The 27,477-nt window shown below is 44.7% G+C and overlaps 1 protein-coding gene across 5 annotated transcripts in view; it reads left to right on the forward strand.

The window, feature by feature from the left end:
- AMOTL1 (angiomotin like 1) overlaps positions 1-27,477 on the forward strand; it is a 127,090-nt gene that overhangs the window by 63,327 nt on the left and 36,286 nt on the right. For all 5 annotated transcript variants that reach the window (XM_074956882.1, XM_074956889.1, XM_074956903.1 and 2 more), the window contains 2 exons: positions 10,008-10,152; positions 13,594-13,683. In XM_074956882.1, coding sequence (XP_074812983.1) covers positions 10,008-10,152; positions 13,594-13,683 — 235 coding nt within the window. The remainder of the gene's footprint in view (positions 1-10,007; positions 10,153-13,593; positions 13,684-27,477) is intronic.

A 27,477-nucleotide genomic window follows, 5' to 3' on the forward strand; every position in this document is an offset into this window, starting at 1 on the left:
GTTTTGGGGGGGAAAAAGATATCTAAAGAGTTAAAGGGCATTGAACAAGGCTTCACTTATATGACTTAACAATATTGATCTATACTAATAAGCTGTTAAACTGCCTGGCTGTGTTAGTAAATTAATTTAATTGCAACGGGAACTTTATGTAACAGGTGGTTTTTAGGCAGGAAAGACTAACATGGGAGAATGGTTGTGGGGATAAAGCATAAGCCCTGGGAATCTGGAGAGGTAGGTTCTCTTTCCACCTCTGCCACAGACTTCCTGTGTAATCTTGGGTAAGTCACTTCATCTCCTGGTGCCTCATCTGGAAAATGGAGATAGCCAGTATAACATGAGATCCCAAAATGATGAGGTGTCTAAGGGGGAGGGGAGTTATGTGATCCAGGGAAATGTTGAGAAGGAGCAGGGAGGTGATATTACCTCTGTATATGGCATTGCTGCGACCACTAGTGGAATGCTATGTCCAGTTCTGGTGTCTGTACTTTAAAAAGGATGTTGAATAATTAGAGAGGGTTCAGAAAATAGACACAGGAATGATCTGAGGTCTGGAAAACCTGCCTTCCTGTGAGAGACTTGGAGAAGCTCGATCTGTTTAGCTTGGTAAATAGAAGGCTAAGAGGTGGCTTCAACATGGTCTATAAGTACTTACCCAGGGAGAAAATTTCTGGTAGTAGAGGCTCATTAATCTGGCAACAAAGACATAACAAGATCCAGTGTCTGGGAGCCGAAGCTAGATACATTCAAACTAGAAATAAGTGCTGATTTTTACACTAATGTAATTAACCAGGGTGTGCTGGACTCTTCATCACTTGAAGTCTTTACATTAAGACAGGATGTCTGTCTAAAAGATCTGCTCTAGTCCAGCCAGAAACGATGGCATGGCTCAGGAGCTGCTGAGTGAAGTTCTATGGCTTGTGTTATGGCAGCAGTCAGGCTAGATGATCATAATGGGCCCTTCTAGCTTTGAAATCTATGCCTACTTTGTAAGGCACTATGATATCTTCAGAGGGAAGGCACTGTTGGGGTGTTATGTATTATTATAGAGTAAAAACCAGCTAATTGAAGCATTGGTTTGATTCTGCAAAACTTGCAAGAACAGGCTTTCTCTTGAGATTTCTAGTAATTGTCATCCCAAGCAAAACAGCTTTTTTTGTTAAATTTTGGTCCAAATTTTGGCTACAGAAGATGAGAAAAAAAGTTGTCCAGATGTTTTTGAACTGCAGTAAAGATTCGGGTTGAATTTTGGACAAAGATTCTCTGGGGTGTTTTATTTTATCCAAGCATGTTTGCCCGTTGCCAGTTGGAAAGTAAACGATTGCTGATAAGTTCTCCAGTCGTAGTGCAGGAAAGAGGGAAAAATAAACTCTCTTCCTGTACAAGGTGGTTTTCTTACAGCAACAAAGTAATGTGGCAAGGTTTATTCGAGTTATTTTGAGTATGCGGTCTCTTGTGCTCAAAGTGCGACTGTTATTTTGGTGTGTCTCAGTTGTGCTAAAGGGAAAGGCCACCTTTTAAAGATGTTATTAGCTGAACAGTAATGCTGCTTCCTGGAGTTCTTGCTTTTTAAAAACAAAATAAAAAGGACACTAATTTGTGGTAGCACTAAGACAGTGTTTCAGATCATACTGTGCTGTTCACTGCCACATTACAAGAAGCCCATTGGATTCTCTGTGTTGTGCAGAATTGGGGGTCACTTGGGAAGCAGTGGACGTTAGGTAGCTTTGTTAATGACCTTTTAAAAATTTTGAGTAGAGATGAGCAGTGAGTGCATGGTAATTGTTAAATGACCATGTAAGCTAGATATTTGATGAGTTTGGAGCCTGATCCAAAGCCCTTGAAGACAATAGGAGATTTTCCATTGATTTCATTAGGCTTTGGATCAAGTCCAGGTTAGTTTCCATTAACATAGAGTGATACCCCTGAGTTTTACCTTCAGTGTTAGGTCTAAATAAACTGAAATCAAAAGTCAGTCGAAATGGCTGAATTTCTCCTAGCTCATTCTACATCCCAACCCTGCAAAGTCACACATCACAGGACTCAGGAGGGTTCTAAACAGTCACAAACCTTTTGGGGAATCTGGATGCAAGTTCGAGTTTGCGACAAAATGCGAAGCCTGGCCAGTTTCACTCGTTTCGAGTTCCACTGCAAACATTTTGTACAGCTCCAATACAAACATTACTGTAGCTGGGCCTCTTCTTTGCCGTTGCTGCAGCATCAAGTCCAAGCAGCATCAGAGAGTGCCCTAACCCTAGAGTTTTCATGCCAGATGGGCTCTATTATAAGGAGAGATGGGCCCAGACCCAAATTGCCAACCCCAAGTGTCCAAAAATCCTGAGTCAGGCCCTGAATATGTTGAGATTGGCTAAAATCTCATGAGATTGTAACCAGTGATGAACTTGGGTTCTTTTAATTTGCCTCCCGATTTTTGAGCCATTAGGGGTCTTGTTTTCCTGCTTTTCTCCACAACCATGAGGTCTATAAATATAGAGCCAGATACTCAGTTGGTGTAAATCAGCATAGCGCCATTTACTTCGCTGGAGCTATGACAGTTTGCACCAGCTGAGGATTCGGTCCTTATTTATAATTTTTTTTTTCAAATGAAAACTGAGATTCTATCATAATCCCAGCACTCCAGGAGCTGGTTTTCATGAGATTCAGCGACACTGCATACCAGACCTTGCTTTTGACTCCCCTCCTAGCACCCTTGGACCAGGTAGGGATCTGAGTACACAGTTTAAGCCTATCTCTGTAATGGCTTGAATACCAAATCTGTCCTGGCTTGAATGCACAAAAGGAGTTAAATACCTAAAATCCTGTTTTAGACCCCTAAATCCTGCGTTTTGGGGCCACTGCAATGTACTAAACTCCTGCTGAATCCTGCAGGCACCTAAACTCATTCATTGCCTAAGTTTTGGCAGCAGAAATTGCCAAGGCACCTAGGTCTTTGCCTCTGACCTAGTGCATACTGCCACCCTGTCTGGGTGCCCTCACCACCAGGGTATAGAGTCATTCTTATGCTTGTGCTCTCTTTCTGGCACAAATAATGAGAGAGAGACAGAGACCTATATCCCAGGGTCCAGTCCCCCTGCTCCAATGACTCTAATTATTTAGCCACAGGGCAACAGCTTCCACAGGAGAGACTAAGGCCTGGTCTACACTACAAGTTTATGTTGGATTTAGCAGCGTTAAATCGAATTAACCCTGCACCCATCCACACAACGAAGCCATTTTTTTCGACATAAAGGGCTCTTAAAACCGATTTCTGTACTCCTCCCCAACGAGGGTGTATTAGCTCTGAAATCGACATCGCCATTTCGAATTAGGGTTAGTGTGGATGCAATTCGAAGGTATTGGCCTATGGGAGCTATCCCACAGTGCACCATTGTGACCGCTCAGGACAGCACTCTGAACTCGGATGCACTGGCCAGGTGTACAGGAAAAGCCCCGGGAACTTTTGAATCTCATTTCCTGTTTGGCCAGGCGAGCTCATCAGCACAGGTGACCATGCAGAGCTCATCAGCACAGGTCACCATGCAGTCCCAGAATCGAAAAAGGGCTCCAGCATGGACCCAACAGGAGGTACTGGATCTGATCGCTGTGTGGGGAGAGGAATCTGTGCTATCAGAACTACGTTCCAAAAGACGAAATGCCAAAACATTTCAAAAAATCTCCGAGGCTATGAGAGACAGAGGTTACATCAGGGATGCAACACAGTGCCAAGTGAAACTTAAGGAGCTCAAACAAGTGTACCAGAAAACCAAAGAATCAAACGGATGCTCCGGGACAGAGCCCCACACATGTCACTTCTATGCCGAGCTGCTTGCAATTCTAGGGGGGGCTGCCACCACTACCCCACCCCTATCCGTGGACTCCGATGATGGGGTACTCTCCGCCATGCCTGAGGATTTTGCGGATGGGGAAGATGAGGAGGAGGAGGACGAGCTTGAGGAAAGCACACAGCACACCGTTCTCCCTGACAGCCATGATCTTTTTATCACCCTGACTGAAATACCCTCCCAACCCAACCAAGCTGGAGAAAGGACCCCTGGTGAGTGTACCTTTTTAAATATAATACATGTTATAAAAGCGAGCGTTTTTTAATGATTAAGTAGTCCTGAGGACTTGGGATGCATTCGTGGCCAGTACTGCTACTGGAAAAGTCTGTTAACGTGTCTGGGGATGGAGCGGAAATCCTCCAGGGACATCTCCATGAAGCTCTCCTGGAGGTACTCTAAAAGCCTATGCAGAAGATTTCTGGGGAGAGCAGCCTTATTCCATCCTCCAAGGTAGGACACTTTACCACACCATGCTAGCAGCAAGTAATCTGGTATCATTGCATGACGAAGCCTTGTAGCTTATGGTCCCGGTGTTTGCTGGCGTTCAAGCAACATCCGTTCTTTATCTCTCTGTGTTATCCTCAGGAGAGTGATATCATTCATGGTAACCCGGTTGAAATATGGGAATTTAATTAAGGGGACATTCGGAGATGGCCATTCCTACTGGGCTGATTCTTTGGCTGAAAAGAAATCCTCCCCGCAGTTAACCATGCGGTGGGGAGGGGGGAGGGAGGGCATTGGCGCGGAGCTGTTCGCGTTTGGCTAGTAGGGATCTTCCCTGATACCAGCCACTCAACGTGGGGAGGGGTAAAGCGATCATCCCAGAGAATTGGATGTGTGTGGGGGGTTCAGTTTGGTTTCTGCTGCTGCACGTTAATAGGAAAACCGCAGCACTAAATGGCCAACTCAACGTGCTTTGCTTGGTATGGGAGAGGAAGGCGCTGCTGTTATGAAGGTTGCAGAAGCCGAAAGACTGTGGCTTACCATGGCTGCATGCAAGCCGAATTCTGTTGTCCGGCACTGCGTGTGTGATCTCTAACACCAAAGCCGCAGGCACTCAATATAAATGCAAAATGCGACCTTGTACCAAAATCACATGTGCTATGTAATGTGAATAATGTTGTTCGCTGTGAAAGAGTATAGCCATTGTTCTGTAAAATGTATCTTTTAAAATACTTCACTCCCTTTTTTTCCTCCAGCAGCTGCAAGCCTCCCGCCTCCGTCCCAAAGGCTATCTCAGATAAGGGGCGAAAAAAACGCACACGCGATGAAATGTTCTCTGAGCTCATGCAGTCGTCCGGCACTGACAGAGCTCAGCAGAATGTGTGGAGAGACACAATAGCAGAGTACAGGAAAGTGGCCGATGAACGTGAGGAGAAGTGGCGGCAGGAAGATCAGAGGAGGCATGAGGCAATGCTGGGGCTACTGCGGGATCAAACGGACATGCTCTGGCGTCTGGTGGAGGTTCATGAATGGCAGCAGGATCACAGACTGCCACTGCAGCCCCTGTTTAACTGCCCTCCCTCCTCCCCAAGTTCCATTGCGTCCTCACCCAGACGCCCAAGAACGTGGGGTGGGAGGCTCCGGGCACCCACCACTCCACCCCAGTAGACAGCCCAAGCAACAGAAGGCTGTCATTCAAGAAGTTTTAAAGTGGCCTTTTCCTTCCCTCCTCCCCTCCTCCCACACCCCACCCAGGCTACCTTGTGAGTTATCTCCCTATTTTTATAATCAATTAATAAAGAATACATGTTTTTTAAATGATAGTGACTTTATTTCCTTTGCAAGCAAGCTGTGATCGAAGGGGGGAGGGCGGCTGGCTTACAGGGAATTTAGAGGCAACCAAGGGGGTGGGTTTTCATCAAGGAGAAACAAACAGAAGTGTCACACAGTACCCTGGCCAGTCATGAAACTGCTTTCAAAGCTTCTCTCATGCGCAGCACTTCCTGTTGTGCTCTTCTAACCACCCTGGTGTCTGGCTGCACATATTCAGCGGCCAGGAGATTTGCATCAACCTCCCACCCTGCCATAAACATCTCCCCCTTACTCTCAGAGAGATTATGGAGCACACAGCAAGCGGCAATAACAATGGGAATATTGGTTTCGCTGAGGTCTGAGCGAGTCAGTAAACTGCGCCAGCGACCCTTTAAACGTCCAAAAGCACACTCTACCACCATTCTGCACTTGCTTAGCCTATAGTTGAACAGCTCCTTACTACTGTCCAGGGTGCCTGTGTATGGCTTCATGAGCCAGGGCATTAAGGGGTAGGCTGAGTCCCCAAGGATAACTATAAGCATTTCAACATCCCCAACAGTTATTTTCTGGTCTGGGAAGTAAATCCCTTCCTGCAGCCTTTTAAACAGACCAGAGTTCCTGAAGATGCGAGCATCATGAACCTTTCCCAGCCATCCCACGTTGATGTTGGTGAAACGTCCCTTGTGATCCACCAGTGCTTGCAGCACCATTGAAAAGGTAGAAAGGGCAGAAAAGGTGGGGGAGTTGCAGTGTATGTAAGAGAGCAATATGACTGCTCAGAGCTCAAGTATGAAACTGCAGAAAAACCTGAGAGTCTCTGGATTAAGTTTAGAAGTGTGAGCAACAAGGGTGATGTCATGGTGGGAGTCTGCTATAGACTGCCGGACCAGGGGGATGAGGTGGACGAGGCTTTCTTCCAGCAACTCACAGAAGTTACTAGATCGCACGCCCTGGTTCTCATGGGAGACTTCAATCACCCTGATATCTGTGGGAGAGCAATACAGCTGTGCACAGACAATCCAGGAAGTTTTTGGAAAATGTAGGGGACAATTTCCTGGTGCAAGTGCTGGAGGAACCAAGTAGGGGCAGAGCTCTTCTTGACCTGCTGCTCACAAACCGGGAAGAATTAGTAGGGGAAGCAAAAGTGGATGGGAACCTGGGAGGCAGTGACCATGAGATGGTCGAGTTCAGGATCCTGACACAAGGAAGAAAGGAAAGCCGCAGAATACGGACCCTGGACTTCAGAAAAGCAGACTTTGACTCCCTCAGGGAACTGATGGGCAAGATCCCCTGGGAGAATAACATGAGGGGGAAAGGAGTCCAGGAGAGCTGGCTGTATTTTAAAGAATCCTTATTGAGGTTACAGGGACAAACCAGCCCGATGTGTAGAAAGAATAGTAAATATGGCAGGCGACCACCTTGGCTTAACAGTGAAATCCTTGCTGATCTTAAATACAAAAAAGAAGCTTACAAGAAGTGGAAGACTGGACAAATGACCAGGGATGAGTATAAAAATATTGCTCGGGCATGCAGGAGTGAAATCAGGAAGGCCAAATCACACCTGGAGTTGCAGCTAGCAAGAGATGTTAAGAGTAACAAGAAGGGTTTCTTCAGGTATGTTAGCAACAAGAAGAAAGTCAAGGAAAGTGTGGGCCCCTTACTGAATGAGGGAGGCAACCTACTGACAGAGGATGTGGAAAAAGCTAATGTACTCAATGCTTTTTTTGCCTCTGTCTTCACGAACAAGGTCAGCTCCCAGACTGCTGCACTGGCCAGCACAGCATGGGGAGGAGGTGACCAGCCCTCTGTGGAGAAAGAAGTGGTTCGGGAATATTTAGAAAAGCTGGACGTGCACAAGTCCATGGGGCCAGATGTGTTGCATCCGAGAGTGCTAAAGGAGTTGGCGGATGTGATTGCAGAGCCATTGGCCGTTATCTTTGAAAACTCATGGCAATCAGGGGAAGTCCCGGACAACTGGAAAAAGGCTAATGTAGTGCCCATCTTTAAAAAAGGGAAGAAGGAGGATCCTGGGAACTACAGGCCAGTCAGCCTCACCTCAGTCCCCAGAAAAATCATGGAGCAGGTCCTCAAGGAATCAATTCTGATGCACTTAGAGGAGAGGAGAGTGATCAAGAACAGTCAGCATGAATTCACCAAGGGCAAGTCATGCCTGACTAATCTAATTGCCTTCTATGACGAGATAACTGGCTCTGTGGATGAAGGGAAAGCAGTGGACGTGTTGTTCCTTGACTTTAGCAAAGCTTTTGACATGGTCTCCCACAGTATTCTTGCCAGCAAGTTAAAGAAGTATGGGCTGGATGAATGGACTATAAGGTGGATAGAAAGCTGGCTAGATTGTCGGGCTCAACGGGTAGTGATCAATGGCTCCATGTCTAGTTGGCAGCCGGTATCAAGTGGAGTGCCCCAAGGGTCAGTCCTGGGGCCAGTTTTGTTCAATATCTTCATAAATGACCTGGAGGATGGTGTGGATTGCACCCTCAGCAAGTTTGCAGATGACACTAAACTGGGAGGAGAGGTAGATTCGCTGGAGGGTAGGGATAGGATACAGAGGGACTTAGACAAATTGGAGGACTGGGCCAAAAGAAATCTGATGAGGTTCAACAAGGACAATGTTTTTGCCCCATCAGGCATTGGGATTTCTACCCAGATTTCAAATGGGCGGCGGAGACTGCGGGAACTGTGGGATAGCTACCCACAGTGCAACACTCCGGAAGTCGATGGTTGCCTCAGTACTGTGGACGCACTCCGCCAACTAAATGCACTTAGAGCATTTGTGTGGGGACACACACAATCGATTGTATAAAAACGCTTTCTACAAAACCGACTTCTATAAATTGGACCTAATTTCATAGTGTAGACATGGCCTGAGGAAGCCCCACATTCAGAATATCCCATAGCCCAATGGTTAGAGCACTCACCTAAGAGATGGTAGTTCCCTGTTCAAATCCCCTTTCTCCTTCAGATGGAGGTGGGCTTTAGCCAAGGGTCTCCCACATCCTCGGGGAGTACCCTAACCACTCTCCTCCTCCTTACTAACAACATAGGTCCTGCTGCCAAGAGAGGATTTACAGTTCAGAATCCCAAACAGAGCTAGGTGCCTCCCTATAGCCTGGATTTAGGCACCTACTTCTGAGACTTGGTGGGATTTAGCACAACCCATCTCATTGGCATCTCCCATTGGCTAGCTTAGGCTGCTCCCCACATAGTGTGCTGGCTTTTGTGAGTTGCAGTCCAAGGTTCCTGTCTCTCCCCGTTTATTGTAGAGGAGCTTGGACGCCTACCTCAGGCTTTGTGAATCTGTTCAGTGTCACCATGCCAAATTCCTTTTGTGCATTCAGGTCTCTGCAATTTGCTTAAGTTTGGATTGGAATCTAGATTTCAACAGTCCAAGTGCAAGCGTGTTCAAATCCTGGCTTTTGCTTCAGTCCGTTAAAGCAGAAGTTCCCAACCTTTATCTAAGATGACGCACCATTTGGCTTTTTTTGCAACCTATCATTATATATATGCACCCTCTGCCCCAGCACCAAAACCCTAATCCTGGCCTGGTGCAGAGGGGCAGCCCTGGGCGCGGGAGGGTCGGGGGATGGAGTGTGAACCCAACCCCACTCACCTTACAGCAGCAGCTCCTGTGCCCTCGGGGCCAAACCTGAGTGGCACTGCAAGTCCGTGTCCCAGGCTGCAATGTCTGGAACAGGGATCCAGCCCCAGCCCCGCTGGGCAGGAGCTTGTGTGTGGGTTGTGTGTGGGGTGGGCTCATTCTCCACCCCCCTCCTCCTCACCCACCTAGGCCCTCCCCTCGGCACCAGAACAGGAGAAGTATATGTTTGCCTAGGCCAGTACCTAGTAATGGATTAATCGGCCCTGGACATGGCAAACCATCTAGAGCTCTCCAGTGACCTACTGGTGTTTGGAAAACAGTGTGTTAGAGAGATAACGGGCCAGATTCACTTACACTAGTATAAATCAGGAGTAACTCAGCCCATTCTAATGTGCATATTTCCTCAGCACCCCCTGAGGACAGCTTTCAAGTGGAGGCCTCTGTAGCTGAAGAAAGAGGATCAAATCACTATGTTACATAACAGTCGTCCATCCACCCCCCCCCCCTTGAGTTTGCTTGGAAGCATTTATCTGAGCATTGACCTGTGCTATTGTAGCAGAATATTTTTGAGGTGGGTGGGAAGTTGATTGCTCAGTGCAATAGGGATGTTTAAAAAGCACAGGTATCAGTTTGTTATCTGTCTAAAAGAATTCTTATTATAGAATCATATGCTTGTTTGAAACTTGGAACGTGCATCGCCCCGGCACACAAAACCCCCTGGGAAATGCTCCAAGCGAGTGTCAGAATGACATACATTCCTGCCCTGCTTTAATGGGAGGTCTCTCTCCTTTCAGTTTGAAATAGAAATTCAGAGGATTTCAGAAGCGTATGAGGGCCTGGTCAAGACCACCACTAAGAGAGAGTCTCTGGACAAGGCTATGAGAAACAAGCTTGAAGGAGAAATTAGGAGACTTCACGATTTCAACAGGGATCTCCGTGGTATGTTGAGTTTTTTACACATTTTTTCACTCTAAGTGACATGCTGTATCATTCCTCAATTATCAAGCTCCTAATCGCCAGCCTCAGGCTTTAGACAAACCGATTTTCATGTGTTTTAGATAAACTGCTTTAGAAATCAAGTTCTGTTTGTTGGTAAAGGATGAAAATGCTCTCATTTTCCAAGTTACAAACAAGTCCCCCAGCAAACTACATGAGACAACTTTAAGCATTGGATTTTTGTTCTAATCCTTAAAACACCAGTTTAAACTGAAGACCAAAATTATAAACTCTGCAGTAAACCTCTAAAGGTTATTCTTCCCAATCTGCAAATCTAATCTGTCTATAATGAGCTCAACAGCAAGGTATGTAATATAATGTAATATATAATATAAGTCTCAAATAGGACTGTCGATTTATCGCAGTTAACTCACATGATTAACTCAAACAATTAAACAACAATTTAAAAAATTTATCATAATTAATCACAGTTTTAATTGCACTGTTAAACAATAGACTACAATTGAAATTTATTAAATATTTTTGAACGTTTTTCTACATTTTCAAATATATTGATTTCAACTACAACATAGAATACAAAGTGTACAGTGCTCACTTTATATTATTATTTTTATTACAAATATATTTGCACTGTAAAAATGATAAACAAAAGAAATAGTATTTTTCAATTCACCTTATACAAATACCATAATGCAATCTCTTTATCGTGAAAGTGCAACTTACAGGTGTAGACTTTTTTCGTTACATAACTGCACTCAAAAACAAAACAATGTAAAACTTTAGCGCCTACAAATTCACAGTCATCCTTCTCGTTCACCAATCGCTAAGACAAACAAGTTTGTTTACATTTACAGGAGATAAAGCTGCTGGCTTCTTATTTACAATGTCACCTGAAATTGAGAACAGGTGTTTGCATGGCACTTTTGTAGCCAGCATTATAAGATATTTACATGCCAGATACGCTAAATATTCGTATGCTCCTTCATGCTTCGGCCACCATTCCAGAAGACATGCTTCCATGCTGATGACGCTCGTTAAAAAAGTAATGTGTTAATTAAATTTGTGACTGAACTCCCTGAGGGAGAATAGTATGTCTCCTGCTCTGTTTTACCTGCATTCTGCCATGTATTTCATATTATAACAGTCTTGGATGATGACCTAGCACATGTTGTTCGTTTTAAGAACTCTTTCACTGCAGATTTGACAAAATGCAAAGAAGGTACCAATGTGAGTTTTCTAAAGATAGCTACAGGAGTGGACCCACGGTTTAAGAATCTGAAGTGCCTTCCAAAATCTGACAGGGATGAGGTGTGGAACATGCTTTCAGAAGTCTTAAGTAGCAGCACTCCAATGCAGAAACTACAGAACCCAAACCACCAAAAAAAAGAAAATCAGCCTTCTACTGGTGGCATCTGACTCAGATGATGAAAGTCGAACATGCGTTGGTCTGCTGTGCTTTGGATCGTTATCGAGCAGAACCCTTCATCAGCATGGAGGCATGTCCTCTGGAATGGTGGTAGAAGCATGAAGGGACATATGAATCTTTAGAGCATCTGGCGCGTAAATATCTTGCAATGCCAGCTACAACAGTGCCATGCGAACCCCTGTTCTCACTTTCAGGTGACATTGTAAACAAGAAGCGGGCAGCATTATCTCCCGTAAATGTAAACAAACTTGTTTGTCTGAGTGACTGGCTGAACAAGTAGGACTGAGTGGACTTGTAGGCTCTAAAGTTTTACATTGTTTTATTTTTGAATGCAGGATTTTTTGTACATAATTCTACATTTTAAGTTCAACTTTCATGATAAAGAGATTGCACTACCGTACTTGTATGAGGTGAATTGAAAAATACTATTTGTTTTGTTTTTTACAGTGCAAATATTTGTAATCAAAAATAAATATAAAGTGAGCACTGTACACTTGGTATTCTGTGTTGTAATTGAAAACAATATATTTGAAAATGTAGAAAACACCAAAAATATTTAAATAAATGGTATTCTATTATTGTTTAACAGTGTGATTAGTTGCACGATTAATTGCGATTTATTTTTGTAATCACTTGACAGCCCTAGTCTCAAATGCATTACAAACGTGCAAAAGCCACATTTTCAAAGAGCTTCCCATTGAATAGGCAACATTTGTAGACACCCTTTTTGCGAGTGCAAATGGATGTGCACATTGTTTAACTGTGTGCCTAACTATCCACTGAGTGTGCGCAGATTCCTCTTTGTGCGCTTGTCCAATGCAGGCCCTTTAAAAACTGAGTCTCGATTTTACTCAGCACAGCGGGAGGTTGGTCACCATTTTACAGATGGAGAAGTGGAAGTGCAGAGGCAATAAGGCTAGAGCCAATGGAGCAGTGGGGTGCAGGGAGGTAGAATGCGTAGTGCCTGAGTGGTGGAGGAGGGTATCACGGGTCTCTCTCTGTAGGGGAATCACAGTTCAAAGCAGCACGGTTGCTCCTCTGGTACTAGCTGCTGGTCAGGAGTGCGGCTATCCCCTGTGTGATGTGCAGCGCTACCACTCACAGCAGGATTGCCCTTGCACTTGCAGGGTGAGGTTCACCCGTGTACAGAGGGCTGGCAAAATGCTTAGGCATCATTTCATTGCCCTGTCATCCTCCACGTAGTTCTTAATTGGGACAAAAGCATAGGCCTTGTGCTGGCCCTCAGCCTGGAGCTGAATTTCACCTGGAGACCACAAGCAGCTACGTTAGAGTACTTCGTACCGTGATCCACAGTGCTGCAGGTATTCAGGTCTCCTATTTCCTGTACTGTTAGTTTCAGGCTTTCATCTCCTGAAGCTCGACAAATTCAAACAGGAAATAAGGGGCACTCTTTAACATTGAGGGCAATTAACCATTGGGAACACATTACCCAGGATATAGTGGATTCTTCTTCACTTGACAGCTTTAAATTAAGTCTTTCTCAAAGAGATGCTCTAGCTCAGTGTTTCTCAATGACAGGTCCGTTGACCGGCGCCAGTCCCTGAGATCTCCCTGACACAGTTTAGGAAGGCAACAAACTGGTCCCAGGTATCAAAAAGGTTGAGAAACACTGCTCTAGCTCAACCACAAGTCACTGGGCTTGGGACAGGAATCACTGGGTGAAACTCTGTGGCCTGTGTTATGCAGGCAGTCCAACTTGATGATCTAATGTTGCTTCTGGTTTTCAAATCTATGAAGGCCTGAACTCTGCCAACCAGTAAACATCTTCTTAGCAACCAGAAACTAAAAGATTAATCTTCTGAAGGAGTCCAGGGCTCATCCCTCACTGTTTGATATATACCTCAGCCTCTTTCATTTTTATATCTCCCTTTTGAGCTTCTATTTATACCATGCTGCTGGCATGCGTTTTCTTGGTTGTTGGCCTATAATTTTATATACGTGTATTTATACTTAAAGTATTTCCTGTTTATGTGCAGACCGACTGGAGACTGCCAATAGGCAGCTAGCCAGCAGAGAATTTGATGGGCATGAAGATAAGGCAACAGAGGGCTTTTATGCCTCTCAGAGTGAGTACTGCATTCATCTCTTCTGAAGATATGGTTTTTAACTGGAGTGGAGGAGGGAGCTTAGTCATAATTTTTTATTGCCTTTGTGGTTAGGTTTTACTTAGCTAGTTCGTTGTGTAACATTATTGCAGCTACCAGACTAGGTTCTGTCGCCTGTTGTTTCTCTGTGCACCAGAGCCATGCAACAGGAGTGAACGTTACACACAAATTAGCTCATTTTGATTAAATATTTACTTTAAAATGTTGCTTGCAGGGGTAGTCCCAGAACACACACATCTCAGAGAAGCCAAATTCTTCTCTCAGCTGGGATAGGTTCAGAGTAACCTCCACTGACTTCATTGGAATGACTCAGGATAGACACTAATGTGAATGAGAGCAGAATTTGGCCCCTTCTTTGAAGAAGGGAACTGGAGGGACAGCAGTCATACACTTCTTGTGACATCCCAGGCATTTCCCCACAGGTTCAGGCTTCTTTATTGGCGGGATGCTGTGCTGTTCCAAACAGAACAAAACCAAATGAGAAATTTCCCACAAAAAAAAAAATTCTGGGAAAAAAAATAGTTTTGGGTCAATCAAAAAGTTTTGTTTCGATAAAATCACAACATTTCATTCTGATTTTGACCTTTTAAAAAATTAATCTAAAAATAACTAATTTTCTTTAAAAAAATAGCCATATTGAAATGGAAAATGAAAACATTCCATTCTGAATATTTTGAAATGGGACATTTTGATGTTATCAAAATATTTTGTTTCTTTTATTTCTGAACAAAATTTTGTCAAAATCTACATATTTTCTGAAATGTTTCTGTTTCTACAAAACCAGAGTGTTTTGTCAAAACTCCATTTTGATGAAAAATTTCCAACCAGCTGTATCAAATGAGCTTCAATGGGAGCTCAGGGTGTTGAAACCTCCCTGGTGTTATGCAGCACCTTGTCGGATTTGATCCAGTTGAAGCAAATGTCCTGAATGTGACTTAATCTTCATTTTCTGGTGTGTGTTGATGGTTTCCTTGAATGACAGCATGTGACTATATAGCACTGACTGCATAATAATGTACGCAGGAGGCGAGATTTCAGGTTGCACAGACAGCCTTAATTTAGTCAGTGGATGATTCACTTTGCAACTCTAGCTTTCTTCTAGCATTGTTTTTTTAATATGGAATTTCCTACATTTTAAAAAAAGGAGAAATAGGGAAACAAAGAAATTCTACCATGTGCTGCTATTTGCTAGCAACACGAGAATGTGCTGCATTGCACAGCTTGTGCAATCTATGAGGCAGGAGCCTCATTCCGTGCCCACCTGTCTATAATGTATTGACTTTTTCTTTCTTGTACAGTGCTTAATAAATACTAAATAGTTCTAGAGGTTTCAGAAGTGTTCTTCTACAAGTAGATGCAGCCACGTATTCCACATCAGTGTGTGTGCTCCCAGTGCATCGGAGCCTGAGAATTTTGCCTCATAGTACCCGTAGCACTCACGCTTCGTGGTTGTAGCCCCTCCCCTAGTTATATGAGGTATAGTTTGCTCTCACTGCCTGGGGCTGGAGTCGGAGCTATGTGTGGTTTTCACCTCACAATCTCTTCTCAGTTACTGAGAGTTTTTTCTCTTTGTAGTTATACAGTTCAACCCTACTTAGTGTTAGTGTTAGTTAGCAAGTTAGTGTCGTTAGTGTAGTTAGTTGCCCTGGGTGATGCCCTCCCAAGGTTCAAACGCTGCCTGTCGTGTTCAAGGGCGATCCCCTTCAGTGATCCCCACATGAGGTGCTTGCTCTGTGTGGGCAAGGGTCACGCCAAGGAGTGGTGTTAGATTTGTTAATCGTTCACAGAAAGGACTCAGGTGGATAGAGACCTTCGTCTGAAGCAGCACCTCCTCGAGCAGGCCATGAGGCCTTTTTCAGCACAGAGGCCCGAGTTGGATCGGCGGTCGCTCTCAGATTCAGTGAGTGACGCTGCTCTGTGTTGCAGGGCTGGCATCTCTCCCAAGAGATGAAGACGCTGTTCAGCCTCCTGGAGTGCACCAAGGAAAAGGTCTCATAAAACCAATTGGGACAACTCCAGGTCTCGCGGAGTCTCTTCTTCTTCGTTTAAGAGGAGTATGGACTGGTGTCGTGCTACTGCCTGCACGCGGGATGGAGCAGACCCTTCAAACTGCTCCCCAGTACCGCGTAGAGGCATAGGGGAGCACATAGCTGTGACTAGGATTGCTAACTTTGGTTGGACATATTCCTGGAGGTTTCAGCAGATGACATAATCTTTAATTAAAGATTAATCTTTAATCCCTGGAGGCTCCAGGACAATCCTGGAGGGGTGGCACCTCTACCGGTGACTCTAGTTCCAGCTCTGGAATGTCCGTGGAGTCTGGTACCAATGACAGTGATGCCAGCACTGGGTGTTTACACACTGACAGTATACCAGGCAGCTGCAGATCTACTCTGCCTATCAGTTCTGGGCTTCCCACTCATCCAGGACTTCGCTGGGGTTATGGCATCCACGACCTTGTTGGCACCGTCTGGGCTTGTCTCAGTATCTTGGGGTCCGTGGACAACACAGCCTGATTTCCACCTGCCACAGACTGCAGAATTGAGACCAGTGCGGGGCCTGGCACTGAGAACCTCCTCTGCACTGGTGCACTCCTTGGCACCGACATTGTCTTGACAGCAGATCCTGTCTTCCATCTCAGCACCATCTGCTGCATCAGTTCTAGAGCTGCTGACGTTAGTACCAACACCGCTCCTGGCACCCGATGTAACTGTGATGTATTTGGTGTCGGCTGTGCCAATTCCATCAGCAGCACTAATATTTCTTTCCTACTAGGTAGCAGGTGAATCAGATCATCTCCTTACATCATCAGGGCCAGCTCCATCACTGTCCCCGGAGACCCGGGGCTCCTTAGGATTCAGGTTGGGATCTTTCTTCTGCTCTCCCTCACCTGATTGATGCCGAGAAGAGCACTGGTACCAAGACAGAGGCCCCTGACCCAGAGTCTCCTGGCCACCAGTGCCCTACCCGTATTCCCAATGACCTCCTTGGAATCTGTGGGATGGTCCTCAGTGTCAGAAGTCACATTCCTCACCCTGTTCCAGAGCAAGACCTGATAGGGGTACGTCGGTGGCGGTGGTGTTCCACTGTGAGTTCAGACATTGGTTGAGCTTCCCTTCTCAGAGTTGTCCCGTCCAGATCTGACAGTTCAGGGCAGGACCCATCTCTAGTGGAACTGCTGCTTCATCATTGTCCCTTGATGATTTGAGGGTACCAGGCTCCTCTTCTCCATCAGTGCCTGAGGACTTCAAGGCCAACCAGGACCTTCTGCAGTGTGTGGCTGCTACCTTGGGCATCCAGGCAGCGTTCCTGCAGGAGAATACTCACAAACTACCGGATATTCTTCAGCCATCTTCCGTGGGAGGGTAGCCTATTGACCTATTAATGATGTACTACGGAGTCTGCAAACATTCTTTGGAGTACTCCGGCTTCAGTGCCACCTGCAGCAAAGCATTCAGAGAAACACTATTTTGTACCTACACAGGGTTTTGAGGGCTTCTATTCCCTAATTCCCTGGTTGTGACTGCAGCAAATGATGGGGCTTGGCAGGGCAGGTGTAAGTCTGCGCCCAAAGACAAGGAATCCAAGAGTATGGACTTAATGGGTAAAAAAATCTACACCTCCTCTTCCCTGCTAATGTGTATTGCGAACCAGCAGCCATTGCTATCCAAGTACAATTTTATTAATTGGACAGCTATGTCTAAATTTGTACACCAGTTACCTGAAGCCTCCAGGGACGAATTTTGAGCGTTGGGAGCTGATTTCTATTTGGTGGCCAAGTCATCCTTGCAGTCAGCTTTGGACATGGCAGGTACATCGGCCAGAGTTGTGGCCTCAGGAGTAACCATGAGAAGGGCATCGTGGCTGCAAAATTCAGGCATTGCTCCAGATGTGTTGCAGACTATTGAGGACGTGCCTTACAAAGGTCGAGTGCTTTTTCCGCAAAAAGAAAAGGAGTACTTGTGGCACCTTAGAGACTAACCAATTTATTTGAGCATAAGCTTTCGTGAGCTACAGCTCACTTCATCGGATGCATTCCACAGTATGCATCCGATGAAGTGAGCTGTAGCTCACGAAAGCTTATGCTCAAATAAATTGGTTAGTCTCTAAGGTGCCACAAGTACTCCTTTTCTTTTTGCGACTACAGACTAACACGGCTGTTACTCTGAAACTTTTCCGCAAAAGACTGCTGAAACCTTGCTCTCGTTTAAAGACTCAAGAACCACCCTATGCTCTCTTGGGATATATACTCAGGCAGCATGGAGTGTCATTTTGACAGCCAGTGGCAGCATCAACTGTACCACTTGCAACATGCCTTTGGGCAATCCTTCCACCCCCAAGGCAACAAGACTACCCCAGAGAGGGTCATAGATCCCAGAGGCAGAGGCCGTCAGGTCTGGGGTTTGGCCAGCTGACTCTATCCTCCCACAGCATCTACCAAATGCCTGTTTTAATTTGTATGTCCAGGGCAGTGATCCAGTCATGATCACTATATCTCCATCCCCCCTGTTTGGGGACAGGCTGTCTTGTTTTCATGATGTTTGGGGCTTGATTACCACTGACAGCTGGGTCCTAAGCACCATCAGATCAGGTTATGCCATCCAGTTCTTTTCCATCCCTCCTTTCCACCTTCCTACCCCATCTCTCTTCAGGGAGCCCACTCACTTGACATTGCTCCTTGAGCAGGTTCAGTCTCTACTAGCTTTGAGAGCTGTAGAGGAAGTCCCTGTACAGCACCAGGGCCCAGGGTTTTATTCACAGTACTTTCTGGTTCCCAAAACCAAAGGAGGGGTGAGACTGATTCTTGATCTCTGCAACCTCAACAAATATATCAGATACGTGAGATTCTGGATGGTCACCCTATCAGCTATCCTCCCTGCGTTAAATCAGAACAACTCTGGACCGTCAGGATGCTTATTTTCACATGACGGTTCTTCCGAGCCACAGACGGTTTCTCCAGTTTGTTGTGGCACACCGACATTATCAGTATACCATACTCCTTCTAGTCTGGCCTCTGCTCCCCCAGTTTTTACCAAATGGATGGTTGTAGTGACAGTATAACACAGGAAAGGGGGAAATTCATATCTTCCCGTAACTACATGATTGGTTAGTGAGGGGCAAGTCCAGGGAAGAAGTTCTCTCTCATGTACACTCCACACTTCGCTGACTTGATCGTCTGGGTCTCATTTGCAACAGAGACAAGTCAACATTGGTCCCCACTCAAAAAATTGGGTTCATTGGGGCCTTAATAGATTCTACAAGTTTGAGAGCACTTCTGCCAACAGATTGTTTTCAGGCGATTTGTCATCTGTATTTGGAGCTGCACTTTCAGCCTTTAACTACAGCTCGAGCGTGCCTAAAGCTGTTGGGTCACATGGCTGCTTGCCAAGTTGCATCTTCGCCCTCTCCAAATGTGGCTGCGGACAATTTTATCATCCAACCCATCACCCCTTAGACAGATTGATTTGGCTCCCTCCGCTCCTTATGGAGGTGGACTGTTGAGAGCAATAAATGCCAGGGTTTTCCCTTCACTTGGTCTCACCAGCCAGGACTGTTGTCACCGATGCCTCCTTGATAGGCTGGGGAGCACATCTGGAGTCGCTGAGAGTTCAGGGCCTGTAGTCAGAACGAGAAGCTACATTTCATGTCAGCATTCCGGAACTTCAGTCCATTTACAACACATATCACGCCCTTTGAGATTGCATCGTGGCTCAGTGGTTCACATTCTTACAGACAACACCACCGTGATGCATTATGTGAACAGAAAGGAGAAGCACACTTGAGTGCTGTGTCAGGAACCAATCAGGGCATGGCAGTTTCGCATTGGAGAGAACATTACTCCAGTGGTTAATCACTTACCTGGGGCCCAGAATCAACTCACAGATCACCTCAGCAGGAATTTCTTCCAAAGTCACAAGTGGTCTCTGAAACCCAGTGTCCTGCAATCCACCTTTGTAATTTGGGGCATCACTACAATCTATCTGGTCACTATGAAAGACAATAAGAAATGCCATCTGTTTTGCTCTGAAGGGGGCCTTAGTCTGGGCTCCATGACTGATACCTTTCACCTGGGTTGGGAATCAGCACTCCTCTATGCTTTTCCTCCAATTCCAATTATCCCTCGGGTAATCCTCAAACTCAAGTTGGATCATTCCAGGGTCATCCTCATTGCTCCAGCATGGCCAAGGCAATCTTGGTTCTCTTGCTTTCTGGTGTTATCGATTCGGCCTCCCATATCTCTTTCTCTTCATCCCAACCTCCTGACCCAGCATCACAGTCAGATCTTGCACCCTGCACTCAGCCCTCTATATATCATTGCATGGCTGCTCCATAGTTAAATGAGAAGGAACAATATTCAGAGGCTATTCAACAGGTTTTACCTAATAGTAGGAAACCCTCCACCAGATTGGCCTATTTGGCCAAATGGAAATGTTTATTGGTGTGGTCATTGACTCGCAGGGTTCAACTGATGTTGACTGGAATTCAGAACATCTTGGAGTATTTGTTGCATCTTCATGCTTCAGGTCTTGCACTCAATTCGTTGAAGGACCACCCAGCTGTGATTTCAGCATTTCATCCACCCATTTAGGGGAGGTCGACATTTGTGAAAGCCATGGTCGCAAAGTTCTTGAAAGGAGTCCTTTGTCTCCACCTACCAGTGAAAGAACCAGTTCCTTTGTGGGACCTCAGTACGGTCTTAGGGGTGCTGATAAGACCTCCATTCAAGCCTTTGGCATCTTCTTTTCCTCTTCTGTGTCAAAAAACTGCATTCCTGGTGGCTGTAACATGCGCAAGGAGAGCATGTGAGTTGCAGTCTTTGATGGCAATTCTCTAAAGACAAAATGCCTTGTGGTCACACCCTAAGTTTTTATCTAAAGTGATATCTCAATTTCACCTGAAACAGGCAGTGTATCTATCTGTGTTCTAACCTAAGCTACATTTAACCCTGGAGAAGCAGCATCTTCTTTCGTTGGATGTTAAGTGTTGCCTCGTCTTCTACTTGGACAGGACTAAACCCTTTATTATTTTGCCTCATCTGTTTGTGTCCTATGCAGACGAGATGAAGGGACAAGCAGTCTCTTTGCAGGCAGTCTCCAGGTGGATAACTTCCTGTATTCGAGACTGAATATGAAAAAATGCAAGCTACACCCCTCAAGGGGTGTGAGCTCATTCCACGAGGGTGCAGGCTACATCAATGGTATTTTGAAGTGGCGTTTCAGCATTGGAGATTTACAGGGGTGCCACTTGGTTGTCTGTGCATACGTTTACCAGTCATTATGCCATTGCATCTGCTCTGGATGTTGCAGTAAACTTTGGTAGAGCAGTCCTTTAAGCAGACTCTGGGCCCCACCTCCTCCAAGTATTGCTTATGAGTCACCTAAGTGCAATACACGGCTGCATCTACTCAAAGAAGATGAAACGGTTACTTAGTATAACTTGGGTTCTTTAAGATGTGATGCAGATGTAGTATTCCACAATCCACCCTCTGTCCCCTCAGCTTTGGAGTCTATACTCTTGGCGTTCAGCATGAAGGAACTGATGGGGGTTGCGGTGGTGCTGCCTCATATAGCCAATGGAGGGGCTATGGCTACAAGCATGGGTACCACTAGGCAGCATTCTCTGGCACCAGTGCACTGTGTTTGCACACACATAAGTGGAATACACTTTTGTATCACATCTTGAAGAACCAGTTACAGTAAGTAACCATGTCTTTCTAAAGGACTCTGTGATAGTTTCAGAGTGAGGAAACTGGACTCAAACTGTTGGATATTCCAGAATATTTAGGCTCTGTAATTCCTTAACATTCTAATATTTATGTCTATAATGTAGCCTGTGGGTATGTACTTGCTACTACATGTTACTAAAAACACTAAACTTTATTTGAACCAGATCACGTCATACATTATATTGTGATTTAAAGCAAATTTTTAAAAAATCCTTTACTAGGACCTTAGCCAATGAGATACCAACCAAAAATATACTCAACACTGAAGAACAATAGTTACTGCACAGATCTTGAATGAGTGGATGTACCATCCTACTAGCTAAATGAGTGTTTGCTAGGATGCATAGATATTGTTCTATGACCACAGATTTCAATGTGTTAAAAGAGTGTTTAAGGAGAAGTCACTCTGCAAAGTGACCTTGTATGGGTTTCATATCTTCTCCTTCTCCATGGCTTTCATATTTCCATATCAGGTTTGCTGAGTTTACAAGTTAAAAGTAGGAGGCAAATCTTCAGTTGGTGTAAATCAGCCTAGCTCCACTGAATTCATTGGAGCAAATGCTGATTTACACCATCTGAGGATTTGGCTTGGGGTTTCCAACTGCCAGCCATGCTAACTCCACCTGGAATTTGAAAGTCATGCTGTGTTCTTTCTGGCTCATGCAACATCATCAGTAACAAAGATGCCACAGTGGGAATGTAGATGATCATTTTGTTGTAGATGCGCAAAGCAGAAGGCAATCTAGCCCACTCTTCCATAATCATGTTGGCACTGCATTGTTAACAGATGTCATTAGACCTGTAGATGGTGTTCTGAATACAGAAGAAGGTCTGTTGAATAAGAAGATACCACTTTCACACAGGCCTTGTCTATTCTGGGGACAGTTTCAAGCAAGGATAGATTACATCAATGCAATTTTCAGTTTATAATGCCTTTGCCTTTTGATACAAAGGGTCTATGCCAGGGCGGCTAAACTGATGGCTGGGCAACTGATGGTTAAAATCGCCAGTGTAGCGAAAGCTGTAGTCACTTTTCTGACTACAACTCTGCTTCAAAAGATGGTTTTATTGACACATAACCAGAAGTAATGATGTAACCGCATGCTGTGCTCTCAGCGTATCACAGATAACAATTATAAACAAATATAGCTCTTTGAGATCACATCACACAAATTGGTGTGGATGCTTGGAGTGTCTACTGGTCTAGGCCAGAGAGCCAAATGTGACAAATATGATGTAAAGCTTTTCCAATAATAGAAAAAGAGGGGGCACAGAATTTACAAACTGGGCAATCTGTATTTATATTTTGTGGGCAGCTATTGCCTGCAGAATAGATTAGCTTGATATGAGAATATTGGTTGAGTACTCTGCTATTGAGATCCACAAGGAATTTCCTTTTCTCCAGATGTAATGAAAATCCCTTTGCAGTCCAGGTTTAGCAGGGACCATGTGACTGATGTCACTGATATGGTGTCATTTATAAGTCCTTTCTGAGGGGCAGAATACAACTTGGCTTGCACTCTGTTGCAAGCAAGGTCTGGTGTTTTGTGGGCCCCTTCTGTACACTCTGTTACATCTTTTGGTAGGCGCTTCAGCCAGAAGACTGCAAGCTCTTTGCAAATTTGTGGCTAAATTGCAGCCTGAGTGCACTCAGTACAGCTTCATTCATATGTGTCTGTATGTACTGAGATCTACATAATTAGAAGAGACAGGTTGTGGTGATTGAAAGGGCAGCCACTGGGGTTCCATAGGCTATCAGAGCTAAGTTCCTATCATCTATGCCTCTCATTTTGATAACATCTGAGCACCTCACCATCTTCAATGGGTCTATCTTCATAACATCCACGGAAGGTTGGGGCATTTTGTTATTCCAGTTTTACAGCTAGGAAACTGAGGCACAGAGCAACTCAATGACTTGTCCTACGTCACACAGGAAGTCTGTGACAGAGACAGGAATTGACCCCGATCTCCCAAGTCCCTGGCAAGCACCCTTACCACTGGACCATACTTTCTCTTGTTTTTTCAAATCAGATTAAGGGCCAAATTCTGCTCTAGGTCACACTTGCTATCCCACTGATAGCCCCAGTGTATAACCCAAAACAGAATGTGGCCATAACAACTGTCATTCTGAATCAGAGTCATTTACCTCAGGGTGTTTTTGCAATCCTGTCTATTTTTTAGCTAATGTTTTATTTAATTCTGGATTATTGCTCTTTATTTATAGCTGTTAATTGCAAAGATGCTGTGCAGAGACCTTGCCTTTCTCAAATGTGAATTCCTGTAGTCATTTAGTCTTTTATCAGTCTTGCAGCCCCTACCATGGGTAGTTCTCCGATGAGCTTTGTCATTAGCACACCATCAGTAATTGAAACTGTAGAGGGAATTTAGGAGGGTAGATTGTAATTACCACTGATGGAATTTGGCGAGGACACAAGGGTTAGGACTGCAGGTCTTGTGCAACGGTACCTGGTTTTCAACATATCAGAGGCCAGGACTGTGCACATACAGTTTCACTCGTGTTGTGTATCTATAATCACTGTAATTGTGTGTGCAAGTGTGGGAATTTCACTCAGCCCTTCCCAGCTGTGAGGTGAAGGGATGAATGTGAATAGAGGTTAAGCCATAGAAACAGGGGTGGATTAATGGAAAATGGGGCCCAACTCACCAAAACTTTGCTGCCCCACCTCAAAAAATCACCCTTTTGCTGCATAGACTCCTGCTCTTTCTTCACCCCAATGGGTTCCCTGATATTACCCTCTCAGCCACCCTAGATAAACTCTTGATGTCCAATTTGGTCCTCACTTGCCCTCCCATTAGGAGTCACATCTGTGTCAGTGAAGGCAGAAATAAACACTTCATTCCTCCATGGCACTTTGCTACATCAGGCCACTCAGACTGCTGGACTTCTGGATCCAGAGACCCTGCGTTAGTCTTATCCTGTTGGGATCAGAGCCTACAAGTTCAGAGTGAGACATGCAGTCTGGAATGCATGGTAAAAGCTTGTCCTACTGCAGTCCATCCTGTATGTCTTTGATGGGTAATCAGGTCTTCAGGTCTGGCAACTTGGCCCCTTTCAGTTAGAAAAAAAATAAGAAAAGCTTCATTCTGTGTCTCAGCAGTGCAACCCCCATTGAATTAGCAGGATTTGTGGCATGCAAGCCCCGCACAGTGCTTTGAGAACTAAAGGTCTTTGCAGCATGCGAAATGACCATGTCTGAATTTCAGTATCTTCTGGAATCTTGTGCTCATCAGTTCTGCATTCATTCTGCCATTTTCTGTGCCATCTTCAAATACTGGCATTTTTGGTAGGGGCTAAGGGTACAAGTGGCCTATATTCCTTTTCACCCCTGTGTCCCTATGACCCCACCGATCTGTTAAGGTCAGGTTCTGTGAATCAGCCAGATCAAGGCTGGAGCTGAATGAGCAGAAAAGGCATATCTTGTTACCTAGCCTACATTCTAGTGAATCAGTCACCCCATGATAGGCCTGGCAATGGCTGCAGCAATGGGTTCCTGCATTCGTAAATGGCTCATGACAAAATTCATCAGAGCGCTTGCTGTGTCAGGGCTGTAAGACTGATGAAAAGCTAAATAACTACTGTAGTGCTCACTCAAGAAAGGCAAGGTCCCTCTGTGGTGTCTTTGGAAATAACAGCTGTAAGTAAAGAACAATAAACCAGAACTAAACACCCCATTAGTTAAAAAAAGATAATTGTGAAAACAACATGGAGAAATTCTGATTCAGAATGAGGGAGATTAATATTTTTAGCAAAACTCTTGGAGCCAAATTCTGCCCTCTCTTATACCAGTCAATTTTGGTAGTCCCATTGTTGATGATAATTCTAGAGGAATCAAAAATATTTATTTTAAAGGCTTCATTTTGCAAGACTTTGGGTCTGCTCGTTTGGAATGGAGGACAACTATTCTGGATGCGCTGATGGAATCTCCTCATTATTGGTTTCATTAACATTCAGATAAGCCTAATAAATGATCAGTAGCTCTTACAAGCATGTTACAGACATGAGTAGTATATATTAATGGTTACTAGCATATCAGTAGGTGTTATAAATAAGCAACCTATTGTAAGCAACCCATTGAACTCTATAACAATTGATTCATCATTTATTAAAACATCTATTAATCATTTAACAATCTTTTATAAATAGAACCTTAATTAAAAATGTGGCCCATTTTTGTTCCCACTTTGTCCAGATTAGTAACATTTGTTAAATGTGTGATCTGGGTAAAAATGTGGGGGCAAACTTTCCCGTGATTTATGACTTGGGTGCAAGTCAAGGGCAGAGCTTCTCCCTAAAAATTAACATTGAAAACAAGTCCACTTTTTTCTTGCCTTTGGGGTTAGGGTGGCACCGAGCAAATTTTTCTTTCTGTATAATGTTTCTGTTCCACAGCACAGTCAACAACACTCTGTTTGTGGTGGAGTTATTTTATTGTTTATATTGTGGTAGCACCTAGCAGTCTCAGTCCTGGATCAGGACTCCATAGTGCCAGGCACTGTACAAACACATAAGAAAAAGGTGTATCTGTAACCTGACCTCTCCAAGTAGAGTTATTGTGTTATAATCTGAAATATATCGAGGATCACCCTGCCCCAAAACCACTGACCAAGATTTAATAATGGTCCGTCATAGTGGTGGTACAATATTATTTGGCAGGTGAGAGCTGTGGAGGGAGGGCGTTGCACCGTGATAAAAGATTATGTACTACTAGACAAGATATTACAACTGGTTGTCAAAATAAAACAGATAACATAACAGGGATTTTATTTAAACTGGAACAAAAGGAACTGGATTCCATCTACCTACAATAACATTCAATATATGAAGAATATATATAATAAAAATAATAATGATTTACACACACACTATACTTACTATTAAGTGTATTTAGTGACATATAACCCTCTAAATAAAAAAAAATCTGTGTCTGTCTCTGTCTACACAGGCTATTAGTTTATAGGTTATTTATTATTAATAATAATAATTTTATTATTTTAATTTTAGTTCAAGGTTCCCCTTTCCCAAGATCTCTCACTGCGTTCTGTCTAACGCCCAAGTCAGTCTTTGAGCTCAAGTGCCTCTCAGGATTTCCTAAAGAGCTGGACTTGTCTCCAGTGGTGCTTTCTTGTGGGGATGCACATTAGACCAGACCCACTGGATTTGAAGGACCTTTGGTTCTCCTGTTCTGGGTCCCTGGGACAGCATGAATCAGACCAGATCTGATGATCAGGAACGGATGCTCAGGAACACGCCATTAAACACGGACCGACTTGACCAGCCATCTTTAACCTGACAGGACCCTCTCCTGCACATCTGTCTGTCCTGCCCAATCTCAGCCTCTCCACTCGTTCTCAGTTTCTCTCAGTCCCAGTTTCCTGCCATCCGCCTGTCTGCCCGCTCTCCTTGCTCTCTTTCTCTCTGCTTACTCCCAGATGCTCTGTTTCTCCTCTTATTCACCCACTGTCATTTTCCCTCCCCCAGAGGGGAGGGGCCACCTCCTCCCACTTTCCCAGTTGAGGGGCTACCCCTCCTTTCCATAAAACAATGACTGTGCACTCACTCTAAATCATATATTCCCATACTGGGTAGATTCCCGTTACCATATTTACAAATATATATAACCCAAGACATGTGTGTTTGGAGAGAACCTTAACCCACACTCCCCACTATATTCCCTGTTTGATCTGTCCAGACACACTGAATAGCTCTACTCATTCTCAGCACACTGAAGGCTGACTATCACAGGAAGGGGATAGAACTCTATATAATTACAACTATAATGATAAAAGAGAAGCCATTTGGGAAGCATCCCTTAACAGTCTGAGTATATTGACCCATTACAACAGGGGTGGGCAAACTACGGCTTGCGGGCCGCATCTGGCCCGCCAGCCATTTTAATCCAGCCCTTGAGCTCCTGCTGGGGAGTGGGGTCTGAGGCTTGCCCCGCTTCAGCGTTCCAGCTGGGGAGCAGGGTCGGGGGCCGCTCCATGTGGCTCCCGGAAGCAGCGGC

This window comes from Natator depressus, chromosome 1, assembly GCF_965152275.1.
Source record: "Natator depressus isolate rNatDep1 chromosome 1, rNatDep2.hap1, whole genome shotgun sequence".
Lineage (NCBI taxonomy): Eukaryota > Metazoa > Chordata > Testudines > Cheloniidae > Natator > Natator depressus.